The sequence below is a fragment of the Schistocerca gregaria genome, chromosome 2 (genome assembly GCF_023897955.1).
Source record: "Schistocerca gregaria isolate iqSchGreg1 chromosome 2, iqSchGreg1.2, whole genome shotgun sequence".
Classification (NCBI taxonomy): Eukaryota; Metazoa; Arthropoda; class Insecta; order Orthoptera; family Acrididae; genus Schistocerca; species Schistocerca gregaria.
Window position 1 is genome coordinate 141,304,658 of NC_064921.1, and position 18,959 is coordinate 141,323,616.

Below are 18,959 nucleotides of genomic sequence, written 5' to 3' on the forward strand. Positions count from 1 at the left end.
ATTTGTGGAGTCATAACAGCCACTCCATTCTCTGCCACCGCCTACCACCATGGGTATAATTTCCTCTTTTAATATTTGTTATAGATTATGTGTTTTATATTTTACTACTTTTTTCAGGCATCCTTCTAAACCCATTTTATGTTCGTATTTCAGTATGACATCTATAGATGGTCAAAAACTGACCGAAACTGATAACTAATTTTTTTTTTTTTTTTTTTTTAAAGCGGGCGAGACTGTTTGTGTTCACTTTTAAAGAAGTTTTTGCCAGACTGCTGTTCTCCATGAGATATGTTCTCAAAAATTAATGGTTCCTTACCTAGTCAGGTATTTGGTGATTTTAAAATATAGAGGGATTAGGTTTAAAATAATGAAACTGAATGCGAAAATACATTTTAACAAACAGTGTTTAGCTAATCACACTTTTCCAAAATATGCTAGAGTTAGTATGAAATTAAAGTCTAGTGTTATTCTAATTGTTCAACAGAAGGATAGCATTCTATGGATGAAGTGCAAAATTAGGAATGGTTTCATTCAAAAAGACAAGCTAAATTATAAAATGTATAAATTGCACTTCCTTTTAACTAAGCAACTATCTTCTTTGATCCGATCTATACCACTCATGAGAAAACCAACTTCTTATGGGAAACAATTACACTGAAGCACCAAAGAAACTGGTATAAGCATGCATATTCAAATTCAGAGCGATGTAAACTGACATGATGCGGCACTGAGGTTGTCAACTCCTATAATACGACAACAAGTGTCTGGTGCAGCTGTTGGATTGTTTACTGCTGCTACGATGGAAGGTTATCAATTTAAGTGAGTTTGAACATTGTGTTATAGTCAGCATACAAGTGATGGGACACAGAATCTCCAACGTAGTAATGAATTGGGGATTTTCTCATATGACCATTTCACATGTGTACTATGAATATCAGGAATATGGTAGAACATCAAATCTCCAACGTCATTCAAAGTGACAGAAGAGCAACCCTTCTGCAAATTGCTCCAGATTTCAGTGCTGGGTCACCAACAAGTGTCAGCGAACCATTTGATGAAGCATCATTGATAGGGGCTTTTGGAGTTCCATGCCCACTCCTGTAACCTTGAAGAAAGCACGACACAAAGTTTTATGCCTCTCCTTGGCAAATCAACTCCAACATTGGACTGTTGATGGCTGGAAACATGTTGCCTGGTCAGATGCATCTCATTTAAAACTGTATCAAGTGGATGGACGTGGCAGGTATGGAGACAACTTCACAAACCCATGGACCCTGCATGTCATCAGGTGGTTCAAGGTGGTGGAGGCTCGTAATGGTGTGGCGCGTGTGCAGCTGGAGTGCTGTGGGACTCCTGATACGTCGAGATACGACTGACAGGTGACACATAGATAAGCATCCTCTCTGATCACCTGCATTCATTCATGTTCATCGTGCATTACGACGGTCTTGGGATTCCAGCAGGACAATGCGACACCCCACATGTTCAAAATTGCTGCAGAGTGGCTCCAGGAACACTCTTGTGAGTTTAAGAATTTCCGCTGGCCACCAAACTCCCCAGACGTGAACATTATTGAGCATACCTGAGATGCATTGCAATGTGCTGTTCAGAAGAGATCTCCACCCCATCATACTGTTATGGATTTACAGACAACCCTGCAAGATTCATGGTGTCACTTCCCTCCAGCACTATTTCAGACATTAGTCAAGTCCATGCCATGTTGTGTAGTGGCACTTCTGCGATTTCGCGGGGCCCTACAGGATATTAGGCAGTTGTACCAGTTTCTTTGGCTCTTTGGTGTATGAATAAGCTTCAAAAGGAAATAGATACTCTGATCAGCTGGCAACATAAAACTGCACATCAATTCTTTCATTAATGAGCATAATTCTATCCAAGGACTTCCAGACTCACTAATATTCATTTTACTCCAGCTGAAACTGTCCTTTTAAATAAAGGGTTAAAATATAATTTAACGCCTACTCTAAGTGATGTAAACATTAAACACATAGTAGGCAATGTTAAAGTTGCGATGAAATGTTCCCATTTGAGTAAATCAAATGTTTGCACAATTACACTAAAAACTAAAGACATAATCATCAAAGAAAAAAAGACAAGCAAGAGAGATCATGAATCTCAAACAGCTAAAAATATTAATGACATTTTTACAATTAATAATATACGTGATTACATCTCAAAGACTAACTTTTTCAGTGAGAAGGGCAAAGATACAACCACAAAATTTCAAAATATGACTAAACAGCTGACTGGCAATAATAATTTCCTTTTTTTACCAAAAGAAAAACATTCATTGAGGATAATGAATCCCCAATTACCTAAATTAAGATCCCAGTAAAGCTACATAAGCACGATGTGCCAATTAATACAATTGTTAACAACATGAACTGTCCATCATACAACCTAAACAAAGAACTGAATGATATTTTAAAAGCATTTTATGGTTTTGAAGATAATTTTAGCATAAAGAACAGCTATGAACAAGCACAGTTAGTTTGCAACTTTGAAATTCCTAACAATGCAAGGTTTGTCTAATTAGACATTATTAACCTGTACACCATACCAGTCACCAAAACAATAGCCATTACAAAAAATAATTTCCTTCAAGATAAGATTATGAGTACAGGGACAATAACACAGTTCATTGACTTACTTGAAAACATTCTTGCTTTTAAATACTCTTCATTCATTGGCAAAATCTATTTCAAAAAGGATGGATTAGCTGTGTACAATTCACTAGCAGGTACCACAGTTGACATCGTTGTTAATAATGTTGAATTACTGTTTTTCCTGTACAGTTCACTAGCAGGTACCATAGTTGACATCTTTGTTAATAATGCAAAATTACTGTTTTTCAGGATCAACCCACACATCACATATAAAATTTTATATTTTAAGAGACTTGTTGATGATACTTTGTTGTTATATAAAGGTTCCATAAACGAGGTGTACTCACTCACAAACATTTTAAATAACGTTCATCCTAATCTCACTTTTACAATAGAACATGAAAATAACAAGAGCATCAACTTTTTAGATATAATCATATAAAATTGTAGTGGTAAACATTGTTTTACCATTTACAGGAAGTCAACTACCACTTTCGTTATTATTAATGCAAATAACTAAGCATTTTAAAGCAAACTGCCAAAGCTAACTGTTTAACCGAAATGAAGTTGATTACTTGCTTTGCAAATTCAACAATCTGGCAACAATCTTACTACTCCCAAAAGCAAACTTTCCAAAATGACATACACTGGTTTAAATTTTGACAAAATTAATAAATTGTTCAAGAACACTAATTTGAAAATGGCCTTTACTACTGATAACCTCTTGCAGAATAGGCTGAAACATACAACAGGAAACTGCAGTAATATCTATCTAAATTCTGGTGTTTATAAAACATTATGCAAAGACTGCAACAAACAGTACACTGGCCAGACAATTCAGAACATCACTACTCATTATAAGGAACACACTTCAGGTATGTCGCATAACAAATCAGCATTTGGCCAACGCCCACCAAATGACAGTCACTCAGACAGATCTATAACGAATAACTTAAAAGTTCTTCATAGTGCACCTAAAGGATTGTTACTTAACAGATTGGAAGAGATAGAAATTTGAGTGCACTACAAGTAAAAACCCTTGACCATACTCCATATGCAGTTAGACTTTAGAGAAAAAGAAGACTTGCTATAGAATGTTCCTGCTCTTCTGTTCTTCTTTTATTCTTTCTTTTATTTTTTATGGAATGTTTTCATGACTATATAAAACTTTGTACACTTTATTTTAAACTTATAGCTGCTTATGTTTTTACTTTTTACTCATGACTATCTAAATGGACTCAGTTTGCTTCATGACAGTTGCCTTGAGGTAATACGATGATTTTGATCTAGACTACTTAAGGAAACTTATTTTACTTCTGTTCATTTTTATTCCTCTATTAATTCTCCAAATGATAATTGTAACTTCATGCTTATTACTATTTTCGACTTTCTGTGACTGTAAATAACTAAATTCATGGTATCTTTTAACCTGTCACTGCTTATGCTTTTGTTTTACATTTATGGCTGATTAGATGGGTCTATGATGTATTATATTGTAACGATGTAACCTATATTTCTATACATCTGACAATGTATTTGCCTATTTTATGGAATAGCATGAAATATTTATAACTGTAAACAAACATGTTCACAATTCTTTTAAACTTCAGTTTGTTACACTCATTGTTTTATGTCTTTGACTACTTCAATGGCAAATGAGATTTTGTGCCACACTTACTTTCTTTCTTTCTTTCTTTTTTTCTTTTTTTTTTTTTTTTTTTTTTTTTTTGTAACATGTAGTTTTCGTGCTTTAGGTATTATGTATCCTACTTTACTTATTATCTTGTTGGTTACTTGGTCAATGTCATCGTGGGATATGACACTTATTATGACAGTCATCTGACTTGCAAGAAAATATTTTGTAATAACTAGTCACTGTTGCAACTTTGAAATCGTCTTCTGCTGAAATGTGCACATTTATACCTCCCTGCCACTTCAATAGCAAATAATGGCATCACTCAAGCAGTACTTTTATTGGCATTATGACCTAGGAGCAGTATGCAATACCTGACATGTTTTCCTGTGTGTTGGCTTGAATGCCACTACATATTTCATATCCAGCCACTGTTGAAGGTCTGAAATTATCTTCTGCTTGATGGCACATTAGATACAATCACACTGTCTCCATGGGTACCATTAGCTTCGCTTAACCACCATTTTTGCTGCCATAAAATCTATGAGTTTGCGAAACACCCCCAAAGTGTACAATCTATGAGTTTGTGAGAAATCCCCACAGGTGGCTGTCAATGTTCTTACAACCAATTACGGTTGGTTATCTCTTTTATATACTTTTTATCAGAGGTTGATGAAATGCTGTTTACAGCAGTTACTTTATATCATGTAATACACCTATTTCTTCACTTGTTATTAGCTTTTGTGTAACCATGCTGTATACACATTATTGTAATACCTGTTTTACGTTCTGTATGCCTGATTGGCTATCGGTGATTTAATTCAGTATGCAGTGGGTGGAGCATCCCATATTTCAGCATCATCAAATTTCTTCTTTTAATATTTGTTATAGATGATGTATTTTATATGTTACTATTATTTTCAGACATCCTTCTATATCCATTCTATGTTCTGATTTCAGTATGAGGTCTGAAGACACTCAAAAGCAGACCAATATCAGTTACCTCAAAATAAATGCTTTTACACTGGAGACTGTTTGTGCTCATTTTTGAAATAAGATAAGAGAACATGGATTAGCTCCATCTTCTTCCGTCTGCTGGGTGTCAGCATTATTACTTAGGGCCTAAGTACAATTGTTTTAATAACCATTCCACATAAACTGCATTTTTCAGTAGGCCACAGTGACATTTTGACACATACTGATGCACTCAGTAATGTGGGTCTCATGCAATTATCTGTTGACAAGAAATTGTCATACCTTTACAGCCCAAGTTATTTATGTCGTACTCTGCTCAACATGTGCTTAAGATAGTGCAGACACAATTTTGTTTGGCGTTCCATTTTTCATTAATGACAAAGCAAGAGTACTGCAGAGTCCATATTTCTTACCTTGCTGAGCTGAAGGCAGACTGTTACTACAGTACCCTTGTCTGAAATAACTAAGATATTAAATTTCATTAATATTACATTTATAATTACGATGCATGACATATCGATGGTAGGCAATGATAACCTTGTAACTCCACCTGTCTGTGGAAACCTCATAATTCCCATAACCAGACATTCCATTACCAAAGAGAAATTTGAAAGTGCAAGGATTTCTCTCATCTGTTAGTAACTAGGCTTATACTTTTTTATTCCATATGTAGAAACTTTATCTGTATCAGTTTATATTGTTTTTTAAGAAGCCTTTTTGCTTCTCCTGTAAAATTTAACGAAATGGAGTTATGAGAATTTCGTTGCCTACCATACACAGGGTGAGTCAGGAAGGAAGGTACATGCTTTGAGGGGTGATAGTATTAGTGATTCTGAACAAAAAACTTCATACGGACATATGCCCTATTCTGATTGGATTCCAAGATAGAAACATTTAATATCACTTTTGTACATTTTTGTTAAATAAAAAAAACCGCGCCCTCTAGTGAAAATTTGTCACAGTACAAAATTAAACTATATTAAATTTCCTACAAAAAAGGTCCTATTCATTATTTTCTCTAGAACTAATGGTTTCTGTGAAGAGAGCGGGGGGATGTTGAAAAACTCACTTGAGATGCGTGCACTGTAGCATACATAGTTTTTGTAGGCCAATTTGAGGTAGCAAGTTGAGATGAACAGTTTGATATGGGACAGTTGTAATCTATCAAATCAGGAAACTACCTCAAATTGGCCTACAAAAACTACGGAAGCTACAGCGCATGCACATTGAGCGAGTTTTTTAACATTCTCGCAGTCTCTTCGCACAAAAAAAATGAATAGGACCTTTTTTGTAGGAAATTTAATATAGTTTAATTTTGTACTGCAGCGTGTTTTTGCTGGAGGGTGCAGTTTTCAAGTTATTCAAGAAAAATATACAAAAGTGATATTAAATGTGTTCTATCTCAGAAACCATTTGGAATAGGGGTTACATCCATATGAAGTTTTTTGTTTAGAATCACTAATACTATCACCCCTCAAAGCATGTACCTTTCCTCCTAACTCACAATGTATATACAGAGTAATCGATCCTGGGTTAAGGCGCATTTTTTTAATTTGCTAATTTCATTCTGACATTTCATACAGTAATACACACCATTTCTTAGGTCACGTGTATCCTAAATTTACAACATTTTGTAATTCACGGTAAATGATGACAGCCAAAATAGTTGCAGGATAAAGATTTATTAAAATTCTTGACCACAATTTCGGTATACATAAATATACCTTCATCAGAAGTAAAATATCTAAAATTACATCCTGCAATGGAGATTAATAAAACAATTGTGCCAAAGGCATCATCAGTAGTTAAAACATCATCTCCATTTATACAACATGATTATGGACAGAGGGTCGATGCGAATATAGCTTTGCATCAGTACTTCACCTATGAACTATTGTGACACTCTATCCTGCAACAGTTTTGGCTGTCATCATTTACCGTAAAGAATTTCAACAGTTGCTGTTTCAACCATGTTTAAAATCTTGACATCTTGTGATGCCAAACACAATAAATACATGTTAAAAACAAAGATTCCAAGACTTACCAAGCGGGAAAGCGCCAGTAGATAGGCACAATAAATAAAACACACAAACACACACACACAGAATTTCTAGCTTTCGCAACCGGCGGGTTTTAAGGGAGAGGGTAACCCAGAAGGATACTTCCCAGGACTGGATCAGACTCTGAATGTGGCTCTCCAGCAGGGATACGACTTCCTAAAATCCTGCCCCGAAATGAGATCCATCCTTCATGAAATCCTTCCCACTCCACCAAGAGTGTCTTTCTGCCGTCCACCTAACCTTCGTAACCTCTTGATTCATCCCTATGAAATCCCCAAACCACCTTCCCTACCCTCTGGCTCCTACCCTTGTAACCGCCCCCAGTGTAAAACCTGTCCTATGCACCCTCCCACCACCACCTACTCCAGTCCTGTAATCCGGAATGTGTACACGATCAAAGGAAGAGCCACGTATGAAAGCACCCATGTGGTTTACCAACTGACCTGCCTACACTGTGACGCTTTCTATGTGGGAACGACCAGCAACAAACTGTCCATTCGCATGAATGGACACAGGCAGACAGTGTTTGTTGGTAATGAGGATCACCCTGTGGCTAAACATGCCTTGGTGCACGGCCAGCACATCTTGGCACAGTGTTACACCGTCCGGGTTATCTGGATACTTCCCACCAACACCAACCTATCCGAACTCCGGAGATGGGAACTCGCCCTTCAGTATATCCTCTCTTCTCGATATCTGCCAGGCCTCAACCTCCGCTAATTTCAAGTTGCCGCCGCTCATACCTCACCTGTCTTTCAACAACTTCTTTGCCTCTGTACTTCCGCCTCGACTGACATCTCTGCCCGAACTCTTTGCCTTTACAAATGTCTGCTTGGGTCTGTGTATGTGCGGATGGATATGTGTGTGGGTACGCGAGTGTACACCTGTCCTTTTTTCCCCCTAAGGTAAGTCTTTCCACTCCCGGGATTGGAATGACTCCTTACCCTCTCCCTTAAAACCCACATCCTTTCATCTTTCCATTTCCTTCCCTCTTTCCTGACGAAGCAGCCGCCGGTTGCGAAAGCTCGAAATTCTGTGTGTGTGTTTGTGTGTTTTATTCATTGTGCCTATCTACCGCCGCTTTCCTTCTTTGTAAGTCTTGGAATCTTTGTTTTTAATATGCATATTTCACATTTTTTAAAATTTAAATTATGGACCTTGCTGTTGGTGGGGAGGCTTGCGTGCCTCAGCAATACAGTTAACCGTACCGTAGGTGCAGCCACAACGGAGGGGTATCTGTTGAGAGGCATCTGAAGAGGGGCAGCAGCCTTTTCAGTAGTTTCAGGGGCAACAGTCTGGAGGATGACTGATCTGGCCTTGTAACACTAACCAAAACAGCCTTGCTGTGCTGGTACTGTGAACGGCTAAAAGCAGGGGGAAACTACAGCCGTAATTTTTCCCGAGAGCATGCAGCTTTACTGTATGGGTAAAAGATGATGGCGTCCTACAGGATAAAATATTCCGGAGATTAAATAGTCCCCCATTCAGATCTTTGGGTGGGGACTACTCAGGAGGGCATAATTATCAGGAGAAACAAAACTGGCGTTCTACAGATCAGAGAGTGGAATGTCAGATACATTAATCAGGCAGGTAGGTTAGAAAATTTAAAAGGGAAATGGACAGGTTAAAGTTAAAGACAGTGGGAATTAATGAAGTTTGGTGGCTGGAGGAACAATACTTCTGGTCAGGTGAATACAGGGTTATAAATACAAAATCAAATAGGGTTAATGCAGGAGTAGGTTTAATAATGAATAAAAAAAAAGGAATGTGGGTAAGCTACTACAAACAGCATAGTAAACGCATTATTGTGGCCAAGATAGACACGAAGCCCATGCCTACTACAGTAGTACAAGTTTATATGCCAACTAGCTCTGCAAATGATGAAGAAAATGATGAAATGGTGAAATGTATGATGAGATAAAAGAAATTATTTAGGTAGTGAAGGGAGATGAAAATTTAATAGTCATGGGCGACTGGAATTCGAGAATAGGAAAAGGGAGAGAAGGAAACATAGTAGGTGAATATGGATTGGGGGTAAGAAATGAAATAGGAAGCTGTCTGGTAGAATTTTGTACAGAGCATAACTTAATCAAAGCTAACACTTGGTTCAAGAACCATAAAATAAGGTTGTATGCATGGAAGAATCCTGGAGATACTAAAAGGTATCAGATAGATTATATAATGGTAAGACAGAGATTTAGGAACCAGGTTTTAAATTGTAAGACATTTCCAGGGGCAGATGTAAACTCTGACCACAATCAACTGGTTATGAACTGTAGATTAAAACTGAAGAAACTGCAAAAAGGTGGAAATTTAAGGAGATGGTACCTGGATAAACTGGCTAAACCAGAGGTTGTACAGAGTTTCGAGGAAAGCATAAGGGAACAATTGACAAGAATGGGGGAAAGAAATACAGTAGAAGAAGAATGGGTAGCTCTGAGGGATGAAGTAGTGAAGGCAGCAGAGGGTCAGTAGGTAAAAAGACAAGGGCTAGTAGCAATCCTAGGGTAACAGAAGAAATATTGTATTTAATTGATGAAAAGAGAAAATATAAAAATGCAGTAAATGAAGCAGGCCAAAAGGAATACAAATGTCTCAAAAATGAAATCGACATAAAGTGCAAAATTGCTAAGCAGGGATGGCTAGAGTACCAATGTAAGGATGTAGAGGCATATATCACTAGGGGTAAGATAGATACTGCCTACAGGAAAATTAAAGAGATCTTTGGAGAAAAGAGAAACACTTGTATGAACAGATTATCAAGAGGTCAGATGGAAAGCCAGTTCTAAACAAAGAAGGTAAAGCAGAAAGGTGGAAGGAATATATAGAGGGTCTATACAAGGGCGATGTACTTGAGGACAATATTATGGAAATTGAAGAGGATGAAGATGAAGATGAAATGGGAGATATGATACTGCGTGAGGAGTTTGACAGAGCACTGAAAGACCTGAGTCGAAACAAGGCCCCGGAGTAGACAACATTCCATTAGAACTACTGACGGCCTTGGGAGAGCCAGCTCTGTCAAAACTCTACCACCTGGTGAGCAAGATGTATGAGACAGGCGAAATACCCTCAGACTTCAAGAAGAATATAATAATACAATCCCAAAGAAAGCAGGTGATGACAGATGTGGAAATTACTGAACTATCAGTTTAATAAGTCACAGCTGCAAAATACTAACGCGAATTCTTTACAGACGAATGGAAAAACTGGGAGAAGCCAACCTTGGGGAAGATCAGTTTGGGTTCCGTAGAATTGTTGGAACATGTGAGGCAATACTGACCTTATGACTTATCTTAGAAGCTAGATTAAGGAACGGCAAACCTATGTTTCTAGCATTTGTAGACTTAGAGAAAGCTTTTGACAATGTTGACTGGAATACTCTCTTTCAAATTCTGAAGATGCCAAGGGTAAAATACAGGGAGCAAAAGGCTATTTACAATTTGTACAGAAAGCAGATGGCAGTTATAAGAGTCGAGGGGTATGAAAGGGAAGCAGCGGTTGGGAAGGGAGTGAGACAGGGTTGTAGCCTCTCCCCGATGTTATTCAATCTGTATAATGAGCAAGAAGTGAAGGAAACAAAACAAAAATTCAGAATAGGTATTAAAATCCATGGAGAAGAAATAAAAACTTTGAGGTTCACCGATGACATTGTAATTCTGTCAGAGACAGCAAAGGACCTGGAAGAGCACTTGAACGGGATGGACAGTATCTTGAAAGGAGGATATAACATGAACATCAACATAAGCAAAACGAGGATAATGGAATGTAGTCGAATTAAGTCGGGTGATGCTGAGGGAATTAGATTAGGGAATGAGACCCTTAAAGTAGTAAAGGAGTTTTGCTGTTCTGGGGAGCAAAATAACTGATGATGGTCGAAGTAGAGAGGATATAAAATGTAGACTGGCAATGACAAGGAAAGCGTTTCTGAAGAAGAGAAATTTGTTAACATTGAGTATAGATTTAAGTGTCAGGAAGTCATTTCTGAAAGTATTTGTCTGGAGTGTGAACACAGTGAAACAAAGACAATAAATGGTTTGGACAAGAAGAGAATAGAAGCTTTTGAAATGTGGTGCTACAGAAGAATGCTGAAGATTAGATGGGTAGATCACATAACTACTGAGGAGGTATTGAATAGAATTGGGGAGAAGAGGAGTTTGTGGCACAACTTGAAAAGAAGAAGGGACCGGTTGGTAGGACATGTTCTGAGGCATCAAGGAATTACAAATTTAGTACTGAAGTACAGCGTAGAGGGTAAAAATCGTAGAGGGAAACCAAGAGATGAATACACTGAGCAAATTCAGAAGGATGTAGGTTGCAGTAAGTACTGGGAGATGAAGAAGCTTGCACAGGATAGAGTAGATGGAGAGCTGCATCAAACCTGCCTCAGGACTGAAGACCACAATGACAACGACAACGAAAACAACAACAACAACACATTATTATTATTATTATTATTATTATTATATTACTCTACTACTACTACTACTGCCGTTACTGTAGTCGGTATTGATTTTTTGAAACATTTGGGTATTGTTTTGTACATTAAAATGTCTTGTAAGTGAAATTCTTGTCTGTTAAAATGTTAATACTGAAACTACTGGAATAATTTTGTATTGCAATATCTTTGATGTAAAGTTCCGGCAAAAATAGTGTGGTTATGTTGAGTAGTTCATGTAGTGTTTGTGTGTTGTTATTAACCTTGTGTTGTTTGTTTATAAATAAAATAGGAAACATTTAAGTAAAAACCTGTGACATTTCATTTATTGATATAAAATAAGCCCTGAATTGATTTTGCAAGCAATTAGAAAATTCTCCATTAATGAGAATGAATAGTGATGATTGACAAACAGAAGATAATCAAATGAACATTTTAGTAACATGAACATAAATTAATGGAAATTCTAACTTTTATTTCCACTCAGTCAACTATTATAACAGGATAGATTGCTACCCACTGTAAAGACGAGCTGCAGACAGGTACAACAAAAAGAGTGTTACACTTTGAGCTTCCATGCAAAGTGTTCTTCAGAAAAGAAAGGAAAATACACACACATATTCACATAAGCAGGCACACCTGATGCACAAATGATCGCTATCTCCGGCTGCTCTGGCCACACTGCAAATGTTGCATTGAACGAAAGCAGCAATCTGAAGTGGAGCAGGGAATGGGCAAAAGCAGGGTGTGGATGGGGGGAGAGAATTGCACTGTCTGGTAGGCAGTGCATGGGCTAGAAGGTGTCAGGACAAGAGTGATAGGTTCAGTGTAGGAAGCTGTGTGTGTGGGGAGGGGAGGGGAGAGGAAGGGGAACAGAAATGGAGAGGAGCAGAGAGGGGAAAATACTGGTAAAGAGAGACCCACAATGAGGATGAGAGGATGTGAATTTGGAGGAGGTGACAGTACAGAGAGGGTAGAAACTTTTGGGTGGAAGGTGTAGGCACAGTAGGTAATTGTAGGTTGAGGTCGGTATATTTTGGGAGCAGAGAATGTGTTGTAATGATAAATCCCATCTGTGCAGTTCAGAAAGCTAGTGGTGTGGGGGAATAGCCAGATGGCCTGGGTTGTGAAGCAGCCATTGAAGTCAATCATGTTAGTTCAGCTGCATGTTTTGCTGCAAGAGGTCCACATTGCTTCTGGCCACCATTGGGCAGTGGCCATTCATCACGGTGCACAGCTAATTGGTGGTCATACCAACATAAAAAGCTGTGCAGTGACTGCAGCAGGGCTGGTATATGACATGGCTCGTTTCACAGGTTGTCCAGCCTCTGACGTGGTAAGATAAGCCTATGACAGGACTGGAATAGCAAGTGCTGGGTGGATGAATTGGGCAGGTCTCACACCTGGGCCTTCCACAGGGATATGATCCCTGTGGCAAGGGTGCTGGTACTGTGAGTGGCAGAGGGATGGACTAGGATGTCGTGGAGATTGGACTGGTGATGGAACACAACTTTACAAGGGGTTGGAGGGATTTTGGGTATGATGTCCGTCATTTCAGGACATCTTGATAAATAATCAAACATCTGATGAAGAACGTTGTTCAGTTGCTCCAGTTTGGGGTGGTACTGAGTGTTGAAGGTGGTGCTTCTTTGTAGCCGTTCTTGGGGGTGATGGGAGGATTGGGAGTGTGTGGGGATATGGCACGGTAAATCTATCTGCAGATTAGATCTGGGGACTAGTGTCTGTCAGGGAAAGCCTTTGTGCAACCTTCAGCACACTGAGCAATGGAGTTCTCGTCACTGCAAATACAGTGTCAGATGTCAGCAGGTGGCTGGGCTGTATCAGAGGGATTTCTTGGTGTGGAAGGGACAGCAGCTGTCAAAGTGGAGGTACTGTTGGTAGTTAATGTGTTTAATGGAGACAGAGGTGTTGACGTAGCCATCATAGAGGAGGCTGTCAATGTCTAGGATGGTGGTACACTGGATTGAGATGGACCAGGTAGAGCAGATGGGAGAGCATATGTTGAGATTGTGAGGGAATGAAGATAAGGTATCTCTGCCCTGAGTCCAGATCTTGGCGATATCATCATATCCACGTTGAAGACCCACATGCAAGACCTGTCAACCCCTCCCCCCCCCCCCCCCCCCCCACACACACACACAGGACTTCCTATTCTGATCCTGTCACTGACTTATCCTACCCTATCAGAAGCCAAGTCATCTGCACAAGTAGTCATGTTATATATCAACTGCTGCAATAACAGCACAGTTTTCTATTTTGGTATGACTACCAATTGCCCACTTGGACAAACTGCTACTGCCAAACTCTGGCCAAGAGCAAAGTAAACCACCCTGTCACACAAAATGCAGCTGATCATAACATGCTTCACTTCAATGGCTGCTTCACAACCCAAGTCATCTGGATCCTTCCCTCCATCACCAGCTTTTATGCACTATGCAGATGGGAGTTACTCTTGCAACACATTCACTGTTCCCAAAATTAATCTACTGTCCTCACATCTCCCAACCAACAGTTTCCACCTCCTCTGTCCAATTATCTCCTCCCATTTCACATATCCTCACTCTCACTGTGCGCCACTCTCTGCTAATTCGTCAACCAGGCTCCCCCCTCTCTCTCTCTGCTACTCACCTTTTGCCACTTCATGCCGCCCCCCTCCCTCCCTCCCTCCCTCCCCCACAGCTGCACCAGGCAGCCTTCTCCAATGGCCTTCTAGTTCCTGCATGCACTGGCAGACAGCACTCTTCTCTCCCCCATAACTTACTATCTCTCCCCCTTCCCTGCCCCCATGCTGATATTGTTCAACACAATAACTGCAATCTGGCCAGATTAGCTGGAGGTAGCTGGTGTGTATGTGTGTGTGTGTGTGTGTGTGTGTGTGTGTGTGTGTGTGTGTGTGTGTGTGTGGGCGCGCATGGTTTTTTTTTTTTTTTTCTTTCTTTCTTTTCTGAGGAAGGCTTTGGCTGAAACATTGGTGTATAACAGTCTTTTAGTTGTGCCTGTCTGCAACTCAATGTGCCATATTTACAATGAGTAGCGATCTATACTTTTATAATAGTCAATATTCAAATCTTGGCTATACATTGTTCAGAGTATGGAAAAACTAGATCACAGTAGAGCTTAGTGAGGTTAGTTAAAGCAAAGTTACAGCACTATGTTGCAGTGCTAAAACCAGACTTTTTATATGCAGCCAAATGCCTGGTTTGACCAAGATGGGAGAAACAGAAAAAAATGGGAAAAAGGGAAATTTTAAGAAAAATATTGGGGCCAATAAAATGCACTGATGAATACAGGAATGAAGATCTGTACAAGAAAATTGAACTGCTAAATGTAACTATGAGAAAACACAGTATGATGATCTACAGCTATCTGGAATGGATGAATGAAAGCTGGATATGAGAGAAAATTTTTGAACATCTCAACCATCAAAAATGTTCCTGGTGCAATTGGTTCCAAGAAATCAGAAGTAATCCCAGAGACATGAAGTTTGAGGAACATGAAAATATGAGCACAGATATGTTTCAAAAGAAGGAGTTTGATTTCCACCTCCAGAATAAAGCAAAAATTATTGGAAAAACAAGAAATTAAATTTGAAGTAATTATATATGTGGTCCATTGAAGGCACAGTTTTGTCAAGTCAAGTAGAAGGATGAATATGTGAACTCATAACTGTATTTAAAAAAATTGTATTTTCCACTACAGAAAACATACCCCATACAATGGGAAAACACTCCTCCAAATCTAAGTTTAAAAAGCCGATGCCCCACATTCTAGCTGTACTATGAAGCTTCAGAGCGGAATATGCTGAGTTTTCTGACAAACAACACAGAGGTGTATAATCATCACTCACAGTGTGGGAACTGCAATCAGCTATCTCACCTTGGGTGGATAAGATTCAGTACAGTATGCTAAAACATGATCATCCTCACAATAATTGGCTCCATCTAAGATTCTCTTAAAAGTTACCAATTTGTGCCCATGGGACTTTGACATAAAAGACTGTGTTTATTTTCAGTGAGGATAGTAATAAGAATGATATTGAATACCCTAAAATCAATATAATTAACTGTTTCTGTTAATTTTTCAGACAGATTGGCCATCGGAGACCAGGTGTAAAGGTTGGGAGGGGGATGGAGGGGGTGCAGAGAAGGGGGTAGGTGCTACCTGACAGAACACCCTTCCTGTTGAGACTCTTTAACTGAGTCTTGCTTCTTGCATTTTAACAATCAACTATGCACATATGTGTTTAATCAGGTAGAGCCTTTTATATACGATAAATGAGCAAGCTTTATTCAACTGAAGTGGGCCAGATGCCAGTCAAGTTGCCTACAAATGAATGTTACATCTCATCAGCCAATCTTCGTAAGTCACATACTTAAACCACCCCTGTCCCCTCCTCTCCTCCAAGGCGCAAAACATTTCCCTGAGCTGTCACACATTGTTTATTTGATTGCACTGCTGAATGCTATGCAGAATGGGTGATCCGATCCTACCATTAGCTATACCACTGCTGGCATAGTCCAGTCATTCACCGAAGTATACAAGTCATTCTGCCCTGCACAAATGCTGCATATGGTAAGGCAGTGGCCATAGGTCAACTCATTACAAAAATTCCAATCTTACTTGATTATGCAATGCTTTTACAGTAAACCGGACTGTTATAATCCTTTGTGACATGGCAATACTGCCCTATGTACAGCACTCAGTTGTTCCAGAATGAACTACACCTTGCACCTTTTGGGGCTTTTCTTGGTAACTGTGTTTTGTGCTTTTCATTCCCCTGTTGAAGACCCCTTGAAGTCATTGCAAAATGAACATAATGTCTTTTAGGACAATTTCTTTGCTTCCCTCCATTTTGGAGGAAACCCTTTTGCATGACATTTATATCTATGCATTTTAGTTATGCTGCCCTCCTTTTTTCCTTCAATGTAACCGTCAGCCTTGCTATTGCTTCTCTTCTAGAAATGCATTTCCAACATGAACATTATTTTTTACTGTATCATTAAAATATATAAAGTCACTGCTATGTGCTTTTATTCTCAAAAATGTGTCTGGGTATAATACATTAGGTAACCAAACATCATCACTTTCATATTATTTAAAAGCAGCATACATCAAGAAAGTTTTCAGAAGGCATGGTTGTGACCTGTTCCATTTTTGATTGGCATTTGGAATAACATCTTTTGAAAGTGATGGGAGCACAACTTGATTTAATTAATATGTTTACAACCAATGTAAACGCTCTATCTGAATTTTTGTGTGTGTGTGTGTGTGTGTGTGTGTGTGTGAGAGAGAGAGAGAGAGAGAGAGAGAGAGAGGGGGGGGGGAGGGAGGGAGGGATGGATGGATATTGCATATGTCTTTTAATTTGTAGCACATCATGTATTGGAGGTTGACTGAGTGGATCATGTCCAAAGGTTACAACAAAAGTATGATAAAGAACAAAAACCCGTGACAATCTAGACATGTAGCTCATGACAGCATTCCTCTTGTAAAGCTGAGTATGCACTGGTTCATCATTCAGAGTCATTGGCACAATTATTTATCTTGGACCCCTCGTGGCAAACGTTTTTGCTCTGTCACATAAAAAATCTTTTCCCCATCTATGTTTGATTGAATGCGAGCAGAAAGTTGAAACTTCAGTCACGTTGTCTTATTGAAAAACTTACTTTATGTAAAATAAGCAAAAGTGCACCCCATGCTGATGTGATTTTTCAGAAAATGTTTTAATTTTTGCATAAGCAATTAAAAATTTTCTGATTTTGGATTTACATGTTTTTTGCTATGAAATTGTTCTCAAATGAGACTATCTGGCGACAGTATTTAATTCCTTCACATTTTATAATCTCTCATCACAGCTTGATGAAGAAGTGGTTATCTTTTCATTATTGGGCATATTTATAACTATGCAGTTAACTAATTCACTGTCCACTATTCGAAGAATTTACAATGAATCACAAGTGATGTTTGCAATTGCTAATCTGACAGAAGTAGAAATTGGCAGTCAGAAATTATCATCTTTCTTTTCTTTCCTTTTCTTTTTAATGTTTCCCCAAACCATCTGTACAAGTATTTAGAAAAATTCTGCAGTCATCCACAAGGACTTTCTGAACCCCTTTCCGCCCTTTACTTTTAAGATGTCAAGAAGATTGTATCCACTTCTATCTCTTCCTGTAAGAAGCTCACATATCCACCAAAGTCTATAAGCAATGCTGCAACATTCCAGTTGGTGCACTTTACGTTATACACTGCTCTGCACAAAATGTAAGTGATACATTGAAATATTTGTTTATGATTGTAAAAGGTCTATATCTGCTTCTTGAAGGTGGATATTGTTTACCAGTCTTACATACAATTTCAAAGTGTCCAAACAATAATATCAAACTACATTAAGGAGTGTCGACATTGAGCTCACTGCACCAAACATATTCAGCCTGTTGTCAATAAATTAACATAAGCAGAACACATGCTCTCAGTTTGATTGGGGCTATGTCATGCTGCACAAAGCTGTGCTCCCAAGGAGACCTGTTATTAACAGCTAGATGGCAATGTCATGATTTGCACAATGGTGGTGGACTTTAATACGACACAGTTCAGTCAATTTGCACAAAATGTTTATAAATTATATACACAAACCTTCCTCAGGAATAATCCATTTATTATAGAAAACTGTACCAAAATACCTACCAGATACAGCAGTTCCTGGGATTACCTGAACATATGGACAGATTCGCGGCAGGTGACTTCAGGTTATATGGGTATAGAAGAGAATGTGGACACAAAAAAAGTCCAAATGCTGTATAGTTCTTAATTATATATGTAGCATATATACAAATTTTAGAATAAAATTTACTCCTTAAAGTATTTAAATAGTGACATAATTAACAGTTACAGCTGAACATTTTTAAAAAATCAGTTTCTGGCTCTCATCCATTTTTTTTTTAAGTTAAATGGTGGAATGTGTTGTGGATAAAGAAAAGGAAAATGTCACTTACACTTGGCCTTTTCCATTCTAAATTGTCAGGAATAGATTCAGTGTTACCAATACTTGATTTTATATCTGGAAACAGGGGGTCATTAAATGGCTTCTTTATCTTCATTTGTCTTTTCCTCAGACTCTCATATTTCTGACCCCTGTAATGTTTTGGTTTCATCCTGCTTCTTACCATCTTCAGAAAGTCCCTGAATCAATAGACATAGCATTATGGAAA

At 38.5% G+C, this 18,959-nt stretch overlaps 1 protein-coding gene across 4 annotated transcripts in view; it reads right to left on the minus strand.

Annotated features, from left to right (window-relative positions):
* The window catches only part of LOC126336524 (calpain-5-like), a 276,232-nt gene that overhangs the window by 178,388 nt on the left and 78,885 nt on the right, over positions 1-18,959 (minus strand). For all 4 annotated transcript variants that reach the window (XM_050000315.1, XM_050000317.1, XM_050000316.1 and 1 more), the window contains one exon: positions 18,744-18,930. In XM_050000315.1, coding sequence (XP_049856272.1) covers positions 18,744-18,930 — 187 coding nt within the window. The remainder of the gene's footprint in view (positions 1-18,743; positions 18,931-18,959) is intronic.